At 35.0% G+C, this 21,288-nt stretch overlaps 1 protein-coding gene across 1 annotated transcript in view; it reads left to right on the top strand.

Moving 5' to 3' along the window:
• Nucleotides 1-1,427: 1,427 nt before the first annotated feature.
• The window catches only part of SLC35A5 (solute carrier family 35 member A5), a 33,590-nt gene continuing 13,729 nt past the window's right edge, over nt 1,428-21,288 (top strand). The window contains exons 1-4 of the mRNA XM_044666780.1: nt 1,428-1,557; nt 6,489-6,587; nt 11,165-11,298; nt 21,027-21,094. Of these exons, the coding sequence (XP_044522715.1) occupies nt 1,428-1,557; nt 6,489-6,587; nt 11,165-11,298; nt 21,027-21,094 (431 nt within the window). The remainder of the gene's footprint in view (nt 1,558-6,488; nt 6,588-11,164; nt 11,299-21,026; nt 21,095-21,288) is intronic.

Below are 21,288 nucleotides of genomic sequence, written 5' to 3'. Positions count from 1 at the left end.
CCAATCATTATTAGCCAATAAAAGTTTTCCTTTCCTTTTCTAAGTCAATGAATCAACTAATCCTTTTATATTGGATAATGAATCTTCAGTCTTTAGTTCTGTCCTTTATTTTCTTCTTAACTTCTAGTGAGGTCCTAGATACTTGAAGTTGACTGACAACTGACTTCAGAATAAGTGAAATGCTTTTTTATTCTTTATAGAATTTACTACAAAAGAGAGAGAAAATCGGAACCAAACCTAGTATTTCGTTGATTTAGATCACTCTTAGATAATGAATTTTTTAAATTTACCAATGCAAATCTCTTTTCTTTGCAATTCCTTCTCTTAGTTGCTTAGAGCACTGAGTGGTTAAGTTACTTGCCCAAGGTCACATAGTATGTGTTAGATATGTTAACTTGAACCCAGGATTTCCATGTTTCAAGGGCAGCTCTTTATTATGCTATACTATATCCTGAAAGATACTAGCTATAAATAAAGTTAAAGCAGTAGTCATTCTTATAGATTTTTTAAAAATTTTTAGGCAGCTGTATGGAGAACCTCCACTGGATGCTTCATTGTGACCTGGAAGTGAACATGGATTCCTTTAAGCCATGCCAGTAGTGCACAGTCTCTGTAGACGCTACCCAGGTGGAAATGCTTTGAGACCAAAAGATGGACATCAGGAAGTTAGCCACCAGGCAGCATTTCTTTTTTCAGGCATAGCAACTCATAAAGTATCATCTTCTAAGGCATAGAGTGGTTGTGATCTACATCAGTGAATGGTATGAAATCATGGAGCCTTAGAGTAAGTATAAAAAGTCCATGTTTATTAAAAATGTTATTTAAAATGCATTGGATGTGAATATTAAGACTTTTCTGAATATGAATTCAAATAAGTTATCTTTCAGCTTGATAGTTTCTTTGAAATCATATCACTTACTGAAAGAACTTAAAATGGAAATATCTCAGTTGAACTTACTCTGGTATTTTTAATAACAATACATTTCCATTTTATTTTAGTTCAAAAAGCACTTATCCAAGCACTGTACTAGGCACTGGGGGATACAAAAGCAAAAATGACACAGTTTTACTGTACACAACATAACATGTTCACAAATAAATAACTAAGGGAGTCAGGAAGGACCTATAGAAGGGTAATATTTGAGGTAAACTTGAAGGGAACTAGGTGATCTAGAAATAGAGGTGAGGAGAGAGAGCTTTCTGGCCTGGGACATAGCCTGTGCAAAGGAACAGAAGTGGGAAGTGGCATGTCATGTACAGATGACTTCAAATTAAGAGTGTCAGGGAAAAAATGTATAATAAGCCTTAGAAAAGTACCATAAGTTCTAACAAATTATTTGCTTGCCCATTTTCTAACATTGAATTTTTGCTTATGAAGGTTTTGCTTTGTTAAAGGCTACAAAAAGCCAGACAGATCAGACATCAGGATGGAAGGCAAATGCTGCAGTTGGCCTAGACCACGAATTACATCAGTGGCTTACACAAGTCTACTGGGGGCCATGTTTGTGACTTTAAGTTCAAGTCGTATTCTGTTGATGAAATTCTCAGCCAATGAAGGTATGTTAATATTTGTACTGTAATTCTAGAAACCTATATTCTGTTCCTAGTGCTGCCAGTGGCTCATTTTCAGCATGAATCACATCTGTCTTCAGTTTCCTTATGTGTAACATGGAACTAAAATCATCCCTTGTAAAATGAAATTGCTGAATATTGTGATGAGGTATATTCATATTAATTTTTGCCTTATTAAACTATATTTGTTATCTGTTATAGGGTCCCTGATTGGTTGGGTTAATAGCCAAATATGGAACAGTAACCAGTTTATGTGGTCCATGTTGCTAATATCTGAATTTTTTTTAAAAAATCATTCTGAATTTAAACATCAAAAAGGCACTTTCATAACACATGACAAAAAAAAAGAAAATTCTTTATGAAGCCACAAATCTCCATTTTGTAGAGATACTTCTTTACATTCCTTTAGGTTCTAGTTTTTTCCTTTTCTTTTTCCTTCCTTTTAAACCTCTGGTCAGGAAGTTTGTTTTCCTTTTGATTATTCTTACCCAATATTATCCTCCCTTTTAACCCCCTCCCCATCCCTGTTTTGTTTCCTTGATAGGTTTGATGTATCTCTATAGCAGTTTGTGTGTGTATCCAAAATGAATTAAAAGTTTGTATACTCTCAAGTACAATTATGAAAGCAAATTTGCACTAATCTTTCTCTTTCCTTTCATCAAGACCTTAGCACAGGACCAATCCACCCACCCCACTCTATTTCTGTTTTTCATGTTTAACTCCCTCAATACCCTTTAAAGATATTAGATTCTGGAGGGGCATTGGTTTCCCCCATTAGTATGTTCATATCATATCATCATACAACTGCTTCTGGTTGCACAAATAATTTTACCTTTCTAGTTTTCTCTGGACCCTTGTGTTTGTATTTCAGAGGTCCTACACAGTTCTGATCTTTTCGTCAGAAATGCTTGAAAATCTTCCATTAAAGGTATATATGTTATATGCATATACATATATATGTGTCATATATGTATATGTAATAAGGCATAATCTCTGTTGGTAAGAAATTTGATTCATGGAGAAGACATATTAAAAATAGAGTCGAATGAAGAAGACACATGAAAAATTGACCATGGCTGAAACCAGTTTGCAAAATATTGACAGAAAAAAAAAACAAAATAGAGTACAAGAAAAAGGAAGAATACTTTTAGGTGAAAAATATTTGAAGAGGATAGAGAGAGAGAGTAGATATGTGAATGTAATGAATTAGAGATTATAAAATTCTTTAGGATATGTGTCTAAGTAAAGTCCTGGTGGTGCAAACTTTATCCTATCTTCTCTGGTTAGAATATAATATTATAGTATAATAATTATTATAAGGTCACATATATGCAGTTATATAACTTTAATCCACTGATACTAAAAAATTCTCACAATAATAACAAAGAGGTAAGTACACTAGGTATTATTATCCCCAATGTATAGATGGGAAAACTGAATCTCAAAGAGTGATTTACTTTTCTGTCATTACCCAGCTAATAAATGCCAAAGGTGGAATTAGAACCCAGGCATTCCTGACTTCAAGTCCAGCATCTTTCCAATTCTGTCATTCTATTTCTCAGAATAAGTAATGGACCCAGGGCTGAAACCTATCTCTTTTGTCTCCAAGTGGGGAAAAAGCATTGACCAGGAATTTGGAGACCCTGGATATGGTTCCCAGTTGTGGTATTTAACTCTCTGTGACACAGATACAAGGGTATTGTGAAATTCAAACAAGATAATGAATTTAAAGCACTTTGCAAATCTTAATGTCCTATACAAGTGCCCATTATTATAATTATTAGTAATACTCTACAGTCTCCAGACTTTCATTGTGATAATGACTTCATTCCCTGAGCCTTCTACTGCATTCCTGCATTCAAACAATGTTTATGGAGCAATATAGGGGTGTGCTGGCAACAGAGTCTCTGGAAAAAAAAAAGGATGCAATCAATCAAAGTTTTAGGTTTATTTGGCAATAGTAGTACTTCATTAAGTCTAGACAATCAACAAAACAATAAATCAAGCCCTGATTGTAGCAACTGCAGATTTCTGGGATGTAAATGCTCACAGTAACAATTTAATAAAAATTAATTTTTAAAAATTGACTTGCTAGTTATATAGCTGGATTTACTACACCTTTCCATAGACAAGTCATTTGATCTCAACATCTCTACTATCATTTTGTATCTTTCATCTTCGTAGCTAATCTCCTTGAGAAAACTACCCACATTAAATATATCCACTTCTCCTTTCACTCATTTCTAAATCCCCTGCATTCTCGCACCCCTTTTCATTAATCTGAAACTGCTCTTTCCAAAGTTATCAATGATCTCCTAATTGTCAAATCTTAATCTCTTTGTAGCTTTTAACATAATCAATCACCCTCTCCTCCTGGAAACTCTCTCTTCTCTAGGTTTTTATGAAATTACCTAGTTCTTACCCTACTTTTCTGATTCATGCTTTTCAAGTAGATGTTTATTAGTGAACAAACATTTATTAAGGGCCCATTACATGCCAGGCACTATACTAAGTACTGAAGATACAAAGGAAGACAAAAGCCAATATTACCCTCAAAAAACTCAAAATCTATTTGGGGAGACAACATATAGACAACTATGTAAAACAGTCTATATATAAGAGAAACAGTGCATACTTCAATAGAAGGAGAATTAAGGATTGAAAGAGACTTCTGGTAGGTGAGATTTTAGCTATGACTTGAAAGAAGGAGGCAGCAATAAAAAGGACCAGGGTACAGCCATGAAAATGTTTAGTTAGGAGAAAGACAGTACAGTATTGTGAGAGAAATAATCAGGAGTCCAATCTTTGGATCTCAGAGTACATAGGAGGGGAAGGAGGAAAGGAAGGTGTAAGAAGGCTGGAACAATGGGGAGGCAGGAAGAATGAGTGGTAGACTATGAAGGGCTTTGAATGCCAACAGAGAATTTTATATTTGATCCTGGAGATAATAGGAAACCACTTGAGTTTTTGAATTGGGAGAAGGGGTGTTTGAGGAAAGCACAGAGAAAAGACATTTTTATATCTATACTTTTGGATGACAAGATTCTGTCCTAGGCTGCCTTCCTTTCTCCTTCCCATGCCATTTGTTGACCTCATCCATTCCATGAACTCACTTGCCATCTCTATGCTAATGTTTTCCAGATTTACTTAGCAAGCCCTGACCCCTCTTCTAAGCTCAAATCACCTGCCTTTTGGATATACTGAATTGGATGTCCTGTAGAAACCTTAAACTCAGCATGTCCAAAATAGAACTAATTATTTTTCTCCTTAAACCTTCCTCTCTCCTGGACTTCCCTTTTGCCTTTAAAAAAAAAAAGGAAAGAAAGAAAGGATAAAACATCTATTAAGTTCTTTCTATGTGCTAGGCACTGGACCAAATTCTAGGGATAACAAATGCAAGAAAATAAGACTACTATTTCTACTATCAAGAAGAGCATACTTTGAGGGGGCAGCTGGGTAGCTCAGTGGATTGAGAGCCAGGCCTAGAGACGGGAGGTCCTAGGTTCAAATCTGGCCTCAGACACTTCCCAGCTGTGTGACCCTGGGCAAGTCACTTGACCCCCATTGCCTACCCTTACCACTCTTCTGCCTTGGAGCCAATACACAGTATTGACGCTAAGATGGAAGATAAGGGTTTAAAAAAAAAAAAAGAAGAGCATACTTTGATGGAGGAAGACAACACATAAAAAGGAGCTGAAAATCAGGTAAAGAGAACTTGTCTAGGTCTAGCCTAAAAAATGATAATCCTGGCTAGGAATATTCCAGACAGGAGAGCAAGCCTCAGGTTGCAGTTATTCCAAGGGTGAGGAAGTAGAGCAGTTCAGAATAGGAGTAACCTGGGGATCCTTCCCCATTACTGTGGAAGGCACCACCATCTGCCTAGAAACACAGAGTCACAACTTTGATGCCAACATCACCTCCTTCATAACTGCCTTGTCTATCTCACATCTTGTCATTTTAAGCTTTATAACATCTATTGTACAGATCCCCTTCTCTTCACTCACATAATTGTCAACCTGATACAAATCTGCATCACCTCACGTAAACTATTATAATAATTTCTGGTCGATTTTCCTTTCCCCTCTCCAGCCCTTTCAAAGCTCAGTCAGCCATTCAAAGAGATTTTCTTAAAGCATGGTTCTGACCAGGTACTACCCTACTTAGTATACACTGCAGTGGCTCCCTATTACTTCTGCATCAAATGCAAAAGACTCTTATTGGCTTTTAAAACCTTTTACAAGCTGAGCCCTTTTTACCTTTCCAGTCTTCTTATACTTTATTCCTCCCTGTGAACTCTATAATCTAGCTGCATTGTTCTTTGGAAAAGATGCTTCATCTCCTGACTGAATCTTTTCACTGGCTGCCCCTTCTCCCCCCATGCCTGAAATGTTCTCCCTTCTCACCTCTGCCTCTAGGATTCTCTGGTTTCCACCTAAGCTAAGTTTAAATCCCACCTTTTTCTGGAGACTTTTTTCCTGTACCTCTTCTCTTCACCTCCTATCCCCTTCTGAGATCAACTTACACTTACACTGCATTTATTTTGTGTGCATAATTTTTTTTGCCTATTGTTTCCCTCTCTTTAGAACATGAGCCCCTGGAGAGTAGAAATGACATTTTTGCCTTTTATTGTATAACTCACCATTTGGCACAATGCCTGACACATAATATGATTTTAATAAATGCTTATTAATGGTTAAACCTCAGTTTCTTCATCTATAAATGGGAATAATAATATTCGTGCTCTCTGTCTCATATAGTTTTCATGACAAATGCTACATGAACTCTCAGATATATTACAATTTTACAAATTGTCTACAAAACAGTGTTTCTCTAGAAGTTCATTTATAATTGCTTCATAGTACATTTATCAAATTAATTACTATATTAATGCCAAATTCCTCTCTATTCCCCTTCAGAGAATAAATATGATTATCTTCCCACAACGGTCAACATGTGTTCAGAATTTGTGAAGCTGATCTTTTGTGTGGCTGTGGCACTATGGGCTGTGAAGAAAGGTAAGGGACATCCATTCCTACAAGTCTTGTCATCAGGTCATCATTGTCAGGTTAGAATCAGCATCAGAGTTTGAAGGAACCTTAGAAGTTATCTCACCCAACCTCACTACAAATGGAGAAACTGAGGGCCAGGGCAGGTTAGTGACTTGCTCTGTTAAATGAGTATCAAACATTTAGGAAGTACTTGCCATGTGGACACAAAAGACAAAAATGAAAAAAAATTAGTCCCTTCCCTCAAGAAACTTAATTTATGCTAGCAGGAAACAATTATATAAATGTTCTATTTTTTTCTGTGAGTGTATACATAAATATGCACTAGAAGTATAAAATAACTATGAAGAAATTGAAAAATAATTTTTTTCAGGCTAGAGAGGATAATGCTTAAAATTGAGGTTATCAAGGAAGGCCTCATATCAAAGGTAGCTCCCCTTTAGGGGAATTAGAGATTTCAAGCAGCAAAACTGAGGAGGAAGAATGTTCTGCATTCTAGTCTTGGGGAGTATCTTGTACAAAGGCTTGTATATGGGAAACTATGTGAAGTCTGAGATCTCTTTGGGTGAGATGTAGAATGAATAGATCAGAAAAAAAAAAGATCCTTGGAAATAACTGTGAAAGATAAATTGGAGCCATATTCTAAGGAATTTTAATTATCAAACAGAGAAATATATATTAATATGCTTCTTCCCCCTTGAAGTTTCCTGAACTTGAAAGGATCGGAACCATGCTTTAAGAATATCAGTTTGAAAAAGGGGAAGGATTTATAGGTACAAAACTATTAAAAGTAGTTCTTTTTGTGGGAGCAAAGAATTGGAAAGTGAGAGGGTACCCAACAATTGGGCAATGTCCGAGTAAATTATGGTATATGATTGTAATGGAATATTATTGTGCTGTAAGAAATGACAAGTGGGAGGAACTCAGAAAAACTTGGAAAGACTTATATGAACTAAAGCAGAGTGAAATAATCAGAACCAGGAGAACATAGTACACAGTGACAGGAACACTGTACAATGAACAACTATGAATAACTTGGCAATTCACAGCAATGCAATGATCTGAAACTATTCCAAAGGACTCATGATAAAATATGCTGTCTGCTTCTAGAGAAAAAGAATTGATAGAATCTGAATCCAGAACAATGCAAACTTTTTTCTCTTTCTTCAAGTTTCCTTCCATAAAAGGATTAATATGGGAAAATGTTTTACATGATTGCACATGTAAAATCTATATGAGATTGCCTACCATCTCAAGGTGGAAGGGTTTGGGAGGTGGAGAGGAAGGGAGGCAGAAGATTCAGGACTTTGGAAATTATTTTCATATGTATTGGAGAAAAGATTAAATTAAAGAAAAATCCACAGGGGAAAAACAAGAATATCATTTTTTTTAGTTTATGTATGTTTATTGTTACATTAAAATACCCAGTTAACTCCCTTTCTTCTTCCCCTATTAGAGAAGGTATCATTTGACAAAAAGATATCTGAATACATAAAACTGTGGTTTACTCATTTCTGTTTATCAATTCTTTCTCTGGAGGTAGATGTACACAAGTCATTCTTCAAACAATTTATCTGTTGTTATATGTAATGTTCTCTTGGTTCTGTTTTTTTCACTCTTCATATTTTCTTGTAGGTCTGTCCGTGGGTTTTTTTTTAATTGGCCTATTTATCATTTTTTATAGTGCAATAGTAAGCCTTCAAAATCATATGTCACAACTTAGCCATTCTCCAGTTGATAGGAATTCCTTCAATTTCCAGTTCTTTGCCACCACAAAGAAAGCTTCTATAGCTCTTGAGGGATAGATTCAAAAAGGGCAAAACTGGAAGCAGAGAGAATTATGAAAATGCTACAGTGGTCAAAGACTAATTAGCTATATACATATGAGCAATTATTTTTTAAAAACCATTACCTACCATCTTAGAATAAATAATGTGTATTATATCCAAGGCAGAAGAGTGGTAAGGGCTAGGCAGTGGGGGTTTAAGTGACTTGCCCAGGTCACACAGCTACGAAGTGTCTGAGGTCATATTTGAACCCAGGACTTCCCACCTCTAGGCCTGGTTGGCCTCTCATACCCAGTAATTATTTTTAACAATTGGCTTTTCTCATCTTTTTCTGTTGGACATGGGACAAGTAAATATCTTACAATTATTTTTTGTATTTAATGTTTTATCTACAATTTCAGAGGTGGATAAAGTAACTTCTTTTTAGAGTTTAATAAAAATATTACTGTGTAAGTTTACCCTCTCTGCTTACTGAAAGCATCCTTGGAACAACTTTGGTAGTAGATGGGACAACAATAATAACACGTACCTCATCCTGCTCCCATATAATTTTGATCTTCTATACTAGGTCTATGTGCTTTTCATTCACTTAATTTGGAAAATATTAGTATTTGATGTGGTTTAGCTCTATCTAAAATTTTATTTTTAAGTTTCTTTGGATCAATATTATTTCTGGATGATTGTGGGCAACAGTTAAGTCTGTGATAATAGTTTATTTTTACAATAAGGGCTATTGATTAAGTTCTTCAGGATATTTTGAAATCTGTATTAGACTTTGGGGATTTGTAATCTGTCAGTCAATGAAAGATTACCATGTATAATTTTAATAGCTAGTAACATAGCCTAGGATATTTAATAGATGCTCATTTTTTTAAACCTGTAGTGGTATGCTACTTAATTTCTACTATTTCCTTAATAATCAACATTCATCACTAAGTCTAGACTCCTTAAGGACAAATCCTTGTTCAATTTCTGGTGGCAATCACCTGGTATTTAATTGCTGTCAAAAATTTGCATAGTTCATTCATTTGTTTGATGTTTCTTTGTCAGCATATTGTTGTCTGAAATCACATGGATATTGTCCATAGTGGGCATTTTGACTTCATTCTTGAGTCTTAGCCATTTCATAGGCTTTCAGAGCAAAATAATTTTTAGATTACATTCAACAAATCCAGTGGCATGTAGTTGTTATCAGCTTTTACTTTTGCTCAGCTTATATTCCATTAGTATTTCAGTAGATTATTGATCTGCATATCACATGTTCTTAGAATGTTTGTTGAAACTCTTCTTCCTTTTTTGGTGAGGATATATTAATATTTTTAATTACCTTAGAGTGATAGTCCCCGTTTCTTTTAATAGTGTGTGGATTTTTGTTGTGGTACAGTTTGCAGCTCTATAAATGTGCGTATATTTACATATTTGTAGATACATGTGTACATGCTGTCTCCTAAGTAGGCTCCTTGCAAGATCTGTTTCATTTTGTCTTTGTATCCCCCCAATTTTTTGATCTACATCCAGTATATAAATATACAAATCACCTTCATTTCTGAATATGTTCCTCCTCCTCAGCAAGTCATCCTTTGTAACATAGAATTTTTTCAGAATGGAAGAACGGAAAAGATCAGCAAAAGTCACCAGTATACCAACTAATGCTGATAGTCTGTGTGATATTTCACATGGAAGGAAGGAACGAATGAAATAAGGAAAGAAGGAAAGAAAAAGGCATTTAATAAATGCTTCTTGATTTAATCCTGTTACCTAATTGTGCTGCTTATGCTATTTATGTTGTGAATGCATGCCATATCACAACATATATATATATATGTATATTTTCTGTACAGTATTAGCTCTGAAAAGGCATTAGTGGATAGAGTGCCAGTCTTGGAATCCAGATTCAAATGCTACTTTTAACATATATTAGCTGTGTGACTCTAGCCTGGTCATTTAACCTTTTGGTCCTCCCCAAACTTCCAAGGATTTTATCAACTAAGCAATCTTTGTTGGGGGAAGGGGCATCCCATTCTAATGGATTCATGGATCATTAGAAAGTTATGTATTGAATCTATTCTCCTGCATCTAGTAAGCTTCAATTGTGAGGCTTAATATAAATAAGCATATTTTTAAGAGTTATCCCTGAAAGAAAACTTTGTTAAACACACTTCATTACATTTAGGGATCTTTTTCCATATTAGACCAAACTTCTTAATCTCAAATTCTGATGGAAAAAAATTAAAAAATGCATGAAATTTGTGTACTTTTATGCATTACTTGCACTGCGTGCCAACTTTATACCTTCCTTTAAAGGTAGCCTTTAAGGTTAGTTTTCTTTAGTGTGCAGAGGTGAGTTGAAATTTGACATCTAATCCATATTTTTAAGAACACAAAGAGAAAATATGTTTTTATTCTAAATATTTGACCTTTTCTTCTAGCTTATTGTATTCTTCCTTTTTAGTCTTATGCCAATGGCTGTAAAACCAAAACACATACGTATTCCTGTATCTCCCTCTTTGTTACTTCCAGGATCTCAAGTAAACAGAAATTATGGTCATCATTTTCACTATGTTCCCCAAGGGCAGGGAAGAGGTATCTCAACTAGTGTGATATAAAATATTTACATTCTTGGCTATATTCATTATTATCCTTTATTTTCTAAAATTATTCAACATTCATTTAGACAGATTCATAAATCCTTTTTTAACAAAGCATTTTTAGAAATGAAATCTCGTTTTGTCTTTTCATCTAAAATTTTGATAATTTCCACTAATACCAGTTCCATATCCATTTTATCTTTTCCTGTAGAGGGCTATCAGTGTAAAGATTTTGGATGTGCTTCTTGGAGAGAACTCTACCATTATATGAAGTGGTCCATTCCTGCCTTCCTTTATTTTTTGGATAACCTGATTGTCTTCTATGTTCTGTCCTATCTTCAGCCTGTAAGTAAATCTGACACACACATACACACACACAAAAAAAGCCACCATTGAAGCAACACAGGAAAAACAAATCCCTGAGCAGTTAATTTATTATGTTTTTTGGCATTGGTTGTTTTATGTCAAAATTGGCTTCAGTGTTACTTATTCCTTTTACTGGTCTTGGATCAACGCAAGCTATTTTTTAAGTTCTAGTCTAGAATTTTTGTAGTAGACTTATCTAGGCAGCCTATAATCTTGACAGACTGGTACAGTTGGTATAAATTGGTACCTTGCATTGGTACAGTTCCTATGTTAGAAGAGAAAAGCCCTTTGGTGGGAGACTAACAGTGTTTGAAAGCCAGGTTTCTAGTAATCTGTGAATTTCTGCTGATTTATCTCCCTACCTTTTTTCCAACTTGTCTTCCATACAAGTGGCAAAATTATTTTCCTAAAGCCTAAGTCTGACCATGTCCTCCCCACTCCCACTTGTTCTCTAAACTCCTGTGATTCCTTAGCACCCCCTTTAGCTCCTATAGCCTGGCCCCATCCTACCTTTCTTGGCCCCTTATTAAAAGTACTGTCCTCTACAAACCCTTTGGGCCAGCCTTATAGGCCTTGTTTCTGTTCCTCTCACACAACATCTCCTCTCTTGTCTCCTTGCCTCTGCACTGACAATATCCCACACCTGGAATACTCTCCCTCCTTACCTTTGTCATATAATCTCTAACTGCTTTCTGCTCAGCTTCTTCAGCTAACATGTCTCCTTCTACAGTAGGCCTTTACTGTTTTCCCCAGATGCTAGAGCCTTCCCTACTAAGGCAACCTTCTATCTACTCTGTATATATCTTGTGTGTACCTATTTACATAATTGTTTTCTCCCTACCAAGATGTAAACTCTTTGAAGGAAGGGACTGTTTTTAGTCACCCTTTATAAAATGACTGTTGATTCATTAATTGAGTTCAGCCAACATTTATTAAGTACCTACTAATCTAGGTAAAATATGTTCTATCAGTTACCAACCATTTGGGGCTAAATGGAAGTTATGTTAATAAAGAATATTAAAAAGGAGATAGACCCATGGAGACATCAGCAGAAGCATCATTCTAATAAAACATTAGACTGATCTAATTTACAGGCCAAATTCTGTTCATTTCATTCTTTATCAATTTATATGAGACTTATAAATTGTTCACTTTAATACTATTGATGTTAAGAGTATATCATTCTTCTCATTCTACTCACTTCATGCTGTATCAATTCATACAAATCTTTCTGTGTTTCTTTGAAAAATCAGTTGCCTCATTTTTTGCAGCACAATAGTATTCCACGATATTTATATATCATAATTTGTTCATCCATTCCCCAATTAATGGACATCAACCTATTTTTTCCAACCACAGAAAGAGATGCTATAAATATTTTGTATAGATAGGATCTTTTCTTCTTTCTTTGATCTCTTTTGGGTATAAACTTAGCAGGGATATAGCCGAGTAAAAGGGCATATACTTTTTTTTTTTAAACCCTTAACTTCTGTGTAATGACTCCTAGGTGGAAGAGTGGTAAGGGTAAGCAATGGGTGTCAAGTGACTTGCCCAGGGTCACACAGCTGGGAAGTGTCCAAGGCCGGATTGAATCTAGGACCTCCCTGTCTCTAGGCCTGACTCTCAATCCACTGAACTACTCAGCTGCCCCGGGCATATACTTTTTAATAGCTTTTTGTGTATAATTCTAAATTGCTTTTCAGAACAGTTATAATCCTTCCCAAAGTGTTTTCCTGCTATCTCCCTAACACTGATTATTTTCCTTCTTTTGTCATCTTTACTAGTCTAATGGGCAAGAAGTAAAACCTCAGAATTACATTAATTTTGGTAGCCTATAGATAGCCAGCATTTCTTCTCTTGAGAAATGCCTGTTTATGTCCTAAAGCCACTTATTACTTGAGGATTGACTCTCATTCTTATAAATTTTAAACACTTTTTAATATATCTTGAAAATGGGATACATGTTACAAATATTTTTTCAGTTAATTGTTTCCCTTTTAATCTTAGCTTTATTAGATTTGTTTGTGCAAAATTTTTATATAATCACTATTTTTATTTTCTGTCATCCTCTCTCTTCTTTGGTTATGAATATTTCTTCTCATTGATTTGATAGGTTATTTTCTTACATATTTCTTTAAGTTGTTTATAATGTAAACTTTTCTATCTAGATCACATAGACATTAGGAGCTTACTTAGCATAACACAGAAGGACTATTTAACAAAGCCATACTTTTGATTCACTGGGGTGCAGCTTACCTGCCTCTGAGTTGGCCATGCTGGTTTACAGGTCAAAGCCCAAAGGAGGAGCTCCTGACTCCTCAATGTGCTGGCTGTGTACTTAGGCCACCAAGAAACTGCATCTGTGGTTTGAGCTTTAATCCCCTGGGCCACTAAGTCTCAAGGAAAATTCCAGTACCTTTAAAAAAATTTTTTTTCCTGAATTATAAATTTGACAATCTCCCTTTATGCAAAGTAGTGAAGTCAATAAGAATTTAGTAAGAGCTTACTATGTATGAGGCAGTGTGGTAAGTTCAAGGGATAAAAAAAAAACCAAGCAGTAATAATTGATAATTAAGTTACATGTCAGATACTTTGCAAAGTTCTTTGCAAATATTGTCTCATTTGATCCTCACAAGAACTATTTGAAATAGGTACTATTATTATCCCTATTTTTATAGTTGAGAAAACTGAGGCAGATAGAGGTTAATTGATAGGGTCACAGAACTACAACTATATAAGGCCAGATTTGAACTCTGGTCTTCTTGACTCCAGATCCATTAGTCCCTATTCTTTATCTTCTAGGCACAGCAGAAAGAGCATGAGATCCACTCTACCCAGCTGCCCCTAGCTTTTCTTCTAATTTTTGTCTCAATCTGGTTAGAGAAGGATATTAATTTTTGTTTATTTTCTACATTTTTTGTGAATTTTCATACTATATTCAATAAAGAAATATGTGGACTCCTTTATGTTCCTAAGTAATTACCAAAAATATCTCATACCTAACTTTTCTAAAATTCTCTTATTTATCTTTTGACTAAATGTGTCTTGATTTGGGAGTGACCTAGACACCTTTACCTTCTGTCTTAGTAACAGCTTTAAGACAAAGAGTGGCAAGGGCTAGGCAAACAGGGGTTAAGTGACTTCCCATGGTCACAAATCTGAGGCCAGATTTGAACCTAGGTCCTCTGAACTACAGATCTGACTCTCTCTATCCATTGTGCCACTTAGGTACCCCCAACCCAAACATTCTTGACAATACAAAGATTCCGCACTCCCTTAGTTTTACTATTTTCTTCCATCAATTAACTTTTCCTTTAAATATTTAGATGTGCTACCATTGCTACATTTATATTAAATACTGATATTAATTATCTATGGTACATTTAATCAAGTCTATTTTTACTGTTGCCTTATCCAAGATCATAATTGCTATTCCTGCTCTTTTTTATGTATTTAGCTAAAGCAGGGGTCGGCAACCTTTTTGGCCATGAGAGCCATAAACACCACATTTTTTAAAATGTAATTTTGTGAGAGCCGTACAGTGCTCACAGTGCTCACTCCTGTAGCAGCGCCTGAAAAAAAAAAATGACTTTATGGCTCCTGCAGAAAGAGCCATATCTGGCCCTCAAAAGAACCAGATATGGCTCGAGAGCCATACGTTGCCGACCCCTGAGCTAAAGCATAACAGATTTTACTCGGCATTTACTTCTCATTGAAGCCTTCTATCTCAATTTTTCTTAAAGACAACGTATTGTTGGATTCCATTTTCTCATCCATCCTTCCCTTTCCCTCTCCATTTTACAGTTGAATTCATCTTAATCATATTCATAATTATAATTGTTAATTATGTTTTTTCTTCTTTACTATCTTGTTATATTCTACTCTCAAAGATAGTTTATTTTGCTTAGGACTGTTGTTCTTCAGTCATTTCAATCCTGTCTGTAGAGTTTTCTTGGGAAATGATTTGCCATCTCCTTCTGCAGCTCATTTTACAGATGAGAAAAAATGGAGGCAAATAGGGTTAAGTGATTTGCCTGTACTCATACAACTAGTAAGTTGTCCAAGACTGGATTTAAATTCAGGTCTTTCTGACTCTAACTCCAACTACCTACCTTGCCTTGGCTTATGATTAACCTCTCCCTTCTCCCTTTCCCTAATTAATCTGCTAATTTAATATATTGGTTCATCAAATTTTGTGTTTATATTCAATCCTCATTTGTTAGTACAGATGAAAGCATGGTTTTTGTGCAGCCTCCTCTCCCCACCCTTTATATTTGTCTAGTCTTCTTTTTATGTAATCCATTACATGATATGACTTCAGCTTTCTTCCTCTTCCTTTCTTCCCTAATTTTTTTCATTCTCTTGTCTCTTTATTCTCATAAGGTTATCAAAATCAAATTGCTCCCCTGCCCTCTGACTTATTACTTCCTCTGTGACTTATAAAGACATTAGGATTCTGAGGAGAGATTTATTTTTTTCTCCCCCCACAAGGATTTGAATACTTACTTCATTGTTGTATAATCTTTTTTAATTATTCTTTGTATTTGCTTTTCAATGCTTCTCTTGATTCCTGTGTTTGCATTTCAGAGTATCTACTTAATTTGGATCTCTTTTTCAGCAATATTTGGAAGTCTTCTATTTAATTAAAGATCCATTTCCACCTTGTAAGATTATATTCAGCTTTGGCAGATAAGTTATTTTTGGTTTGAAACCATTATCTTTTTGCCTTTTGGATTATTATATTCCAAGCTTTCCTCTCCTTGGCAGTCAGTGGTACGAGAGCCAGGTGATCTAAATTCTCATCTACTTGTCATTCTTGTTATTCTAGTTAGTCATCTGGACTACTCATGTTGAGAGATATGTTAACTTATCTAAAGGAAAGTCAGTTTCTTTAAACAGATTGCCTTTTCTCTATACTATTCTATGCTCTTCCAGTCTTTAATATTCACCTAAAAATTAAACTCTTCAAGGAAGACTTCTGTTAATAACTTGGCATATGCCTCATCTCCTCAACCAGTTCATTACACCAGCGGTGCCTTCATTTCTTCACATATGTGTTATTCTATAGGTACATGAATCTATGTGTTCACATTATATCAGTAAGTGTCTTAGTAATAATTAGGCATCACAATCAACAGGGAGGGGGAAGGATGGAACCTGAGAGCCAGGAAGACCTGAATTGAAATCCTGACTCATGCTTAACAGCTCTGTGACCTTATACAAGGTAGCTGCCTTAATTTATCTTAACTTCAGTTCTCTTCCATAAAATGGAGATAATAGTAGCACATATCCTCAGGGTTGTGAGGACCAGATGAGATAACATGTAAAACCCTTTTCAATAAAGTGTTATATAAATGGTAGTTATTGTTAGTAACATTTAACTTTTTTTTCACCTAACAAAAGCCACATGCAGAGCATTCCAAAAGTCTTTGTGGAGTTTAATAGCTTTAAAGTTCTATAAGACTTCTGGGACACTGTATTTAAACTGCATCTGGAATAATGAGTGCTCTCTGCCCTGCAGGTGCACAGTAAGTAAATAATCATAAACATATTTCACAGCCTTTGTATTATCTATTACATTTCCTTCATTATTTAATATTTGTGTAACTTTTTCACTGGTAATTTAACTCAAATGTGCAAAGTACTGGAGATTCAAAGAGAAAAACAAAACAATCCATGACATCAGGAACTTACATTATAAAGAAAAAGTTGTAGCTTATGCACTGATAAGTAAATAGAAAATCATTTCAGAAGAAGAGAGCTCTAAAAATTGGAGTGGATCAGGAAAGACTTCTCATAGGAAGTCACACCTGAGTTAAGTCTTGAATGAAACTAGACATTAAGAATCAGAATTGAAGAGGGAGGACAGCCCAGACAGGAGAGCTAGCTTCTATAATTCTGAAAGTCAGATTTAGGGAATAGCTACTAGACTAATTTAACTAAAAGGTAAAGTAGTGGTAGCAGCAGGGGAGAGAAGAATGGTACTAACAGGAAATAAACTTATGTTAGTTTATTTATATTATATTATTTATATTATAAGTATTGTAAACTTGGATTAATCATCAATAAACAGAAAAAAATAGTCAATAAACATTAAGTACCTGTTGTGTGCCTAACACGGTGTTAAGGTCTGGAGAAATAAAGAACTGCAAAATACTAATAATATGGAAATAGGTCACGATCAATGACACATGTAAAACCCAGTGAAATTGCTCCTTGCTTACAGGAGGGGGTTGGGAGGAGAGGAGGGAAAGAACATGATTCATGTAACTATGGAAAAATATTCTAAATTGATTAATTAAATGAATAAACTTTAAAAAAAAGAACTGCAAAAGAAGGGCCCTGCCAGAATGAAGCTCACTATCTAATGGAATTAGGCTAAGGACTTTAAATGCCAGAGTGAAACTTTTCAGCGCTAAATCAAGAATGTTGTATTTTGTTTAGAGGAATCCTCAAAGATTTAGAGCTGGAAGCAACCTCAAAAGTCATCTAGTTCAACCCTCTGATTTTATAGTTGAAGAAACTGAAATAGGGATTTGGTGAAGATTTTTGAGTAGTTGGCATTTGGTAAGACAGGATAAGGGGACAAGAAATTTGGAGGAAAATGTATAGTTGAACTGAACAATCATTGGATCAAGCCTGAGAGAAAGAAAGTAGGGCCATGGCAGAGGAAATGAGTTTAGAAAAGAGGGCAGAATACAGTGATTAAGTACCTGGTAACAATGAAGCAGAGGTAGAGGTTAAAGAATAGGAGGAATTTCGAAGTTCTGTAGTTTAGACAGAATACTTGTCCTTAGTAGTAAGAACAAGGGTGGTTTCACCATCCTGTACCTTAACTGAAGTGGAGTTGAAGGTATAGATAATAGAGTTAGGAAGTCAGTGATAGCAACATGTATATCAAAGCCCCAAGTCTAAGAACAGAGTTAGGCTACGTGAAAAAAAATAAGGAAGGAAGGAAGGAATTGTATGCTAGTAGAAGACTTCAGTAGGAATCTAGACTGGATGGATAGATTGAACTTTGAAAGAGGAGAGTCTTTTGAAGGAAGTGGATAAAGGAATTTCAGTGGAAGTGTCAGTGAGGAGTAAGGATTATGGCTATTCCTCCAGGCCTGTGTCTTTGGGAACATGAGAAGGAACATACAGGGATGCAGGGTCTTCTGGACAGAGTCAGGTTTCTGATAGGGAAAGAAGATGGAACATATATGAAGTGAAGCAATCCAGACTGAATTAGGAGTTTAATAAAGAGAATGAACATTAAAAAGAACAGACAAACATTCTTTTTTGGTTTCAAATCTAATTACCTTTTTAAAAAATCAGATGTTTAGTTTAAAAAATTTGATTATATCTAGTTTTTACCTTTACATTAGAAATAGTAAGTAGGGGTAAACTTGACCCTGAATATGAATCCCCTCTGAAACATGCCTGATAATTCGTCATCTGTGGTACACTAGAATTCCTCTAGGGTTGGGAAACCCACAGTTGCCTGAGGCAGCCTATCTCCCTTTTGGACATCAAAACTGAATATTTTATCTAGTATGATTAATTGTTTTCCCTAACATTAAGTATTAAAAAAGATTAGGTCTAGCTTGCTATTTCCTTCTTCAAGCCTGAACAAGAAAGCCATATTTGTCCTATTTCAACTTTCAACTAATTTACTGCAACTTCTTGCAGCCTTTATGAAGTGAAGAATATTATAAATAACTACATATATATCCTGTGCATAACAGAAGACTATTAAGTATAAGATTGAGTGTTCAAAACTAAAAGTGGTGTTTGTTGTAGACTTACTCTATAAAATATTTTTCTATATTCGTTTGACCCAATAAAATTTTCTTTATCCAATAAAATTTCCATCATTCCTACCTAGAATTACCATTGCCATTGCAATACCCTACAAATAGCTACCTGCAACAAAATATACCAAGAACTCCTCACCTCAATGTAGATCCCTATGAATGTCTAATAAAATAATACCAAAATTTTAAGCTCTTCTACTAAAACAGAAGTCCTGTGATTTCACTGGTTCAGGGAATTCCCCTTGAGGAAACTTGAAAGCAGAAAGTGCTAGTAAATCAGCAATGCAACTTACTGAAGAAAGTAGATCAGAAGCATAGTAGAGCAAAGAGCAATGAATTTGGGGTAAGAAGGTCTGGCTTTGGGGCCTATTCTCCCTTCTTTCCTTTCAAATGGCTCTACCAGCCATCTGGCAATTGGTATGCCTGTTTCTCTGAACCAGTTTTGCTATTGTTGTTGTTTTAATGATAATAATGCCTAGCAGCAGAACCAAACCTGTAGGCTATGTGCCAGCATCACCACTGCTTGTGTTGCCAAGCCTACCTGTGAGAAGCCTGACAGAACTTCACAATTATTCAACATTTTGACAATTAGTAATGGATGTTTGTTGAGGGAAATAAACTTATGCTTTTAGCTGTACACTGGCCAGTTAGAACTGCTTTCTTTTTTGGAGGGGTCTTCATGAGAGTTTGGAGAAAATGTTAAGTGTGATAGAGTCTGTTACTCATATTTATGTAAAATAGTGTGGATTTTGAAAACCAATCGAATACTTGACTAATTTCTAAATGATTGAAATAATATATCGTAAGATCTTAGATTTCAAACTAAAAGGAAACTCAGAGCCATCTAATCTAACCTCTTCATTTTATGAAAGAGGAAATTGAGGTACAATGACTTGCCCAAGACTACAAAAGTTGGGGCAGAAATAAGATTTGAAGCAAGGTCCCTCTATCTCCAGAGAACCACTACTCTTTTCTTCGTACCATATTTCCTCAAAAAAAAAAAAAAAAAAAAAGAAAAAAGAAAAAACTGTTAAAATCTGATTGCAGATCAAAGCATGCCAACCTTTATTTTATTTCCTTCATGAGTTTTTATTTTATGTGATGTGTTTTCAACCATGACACAGGGAATACAGAAATATGTGAAAGTACTGCTATACCCTTAACAGACTATTTATCGCCTTGTGAAGGGGTTGAGGAAATGAGGAAGAGAATCTGAATTGCAAAATGTCAGAAAACAATTGACAACAATTATTTCTACATGTAACTGAAAAAATAGAATTCAATTTTTTAAAAAGTAAGAAAAAAAGGAGAAAAATAAGTAGAACCTAAAGGAAGTCAGCTCTTAATTTTGAGGAAGCATTAAGAATCTAATTAATTAGTTCTCTATTAAAATTTGAAAATCTGATTCAATTCCTTTCACAGTTTAATAACGATCTAACTAGCCAAAAAGAAGTAATTTGTTCCACACTTGTTTTATGGGCATAATAGTAATACACAGTATTGATTCTAAGACAGAAAGTAAGGGTTTAGAAGCTGAAAGAAGCACTTTGAGATCCTAAGATATTCATTGTGAATATGAAATTTGATGAAAATTGCTCTCTTACTGCTTACTTAGCTTCCAAGGCCAAACATTCAGAATTAATGTCTGTCTCTGAATCTTGACATGCAAGTTGTTTACATGAGTTGCCCTTACAGCTGAGCATGGATTTTCAAGGTCTGCCTAATACTTGATTATATCTGCATAAATTTACCCAGCAATAACAAAGGAATTTAATCCTCTAGTGAAAGAGCTGCCCTAATAACCTCTATATTTTAACCAGAGAGCTTTTTTGTCTAGTGAATACCAAGTCGAAAGATTTCTGAGCTCATTACTTTGTTTTCATTGTAACCTTATCTTCTGTTTCTTTCTAGGCCATGGCTGTGCTCTTCTCAAATTTTAGCATTATAACAACAGCTCTTCTATTCAGGATAGTGCTAAAGTAAGTAACTTTCTATGAAAGAATATATCGTACTGTAAAACTGCCTCACCCTGTTTCAGATGATATACCTGAACACTATAATCTCAAGGTCCAATTTGTATTTTATTCAAATAATTAGTTTTTATTCAAAAAATTAGTTTTTTTTTTTGTTGTTGTTGTTGTAATGGGCAAGTTATTTAACCCATCTGGAAAGC

The sequence above is a fragment of the Gracilinanus agilis genome, chromosome 3 (assembly GCF_016433145.1).
Source record: "Gracilinanus agilis isolate LMUSP501 chromosome 3, AgileGrace, whole genome shotgun sequence".
NCBI classification, from domain to species: Eukaryota; Metazoa; Chordata; class Mammalia; order Didelphimorphia; family Didelphidae; genus Gracilinanus; species Gracilinanus agilis.
This window is presented reverse-complemented; position numbering and strand designations above follow the sequence as displayed.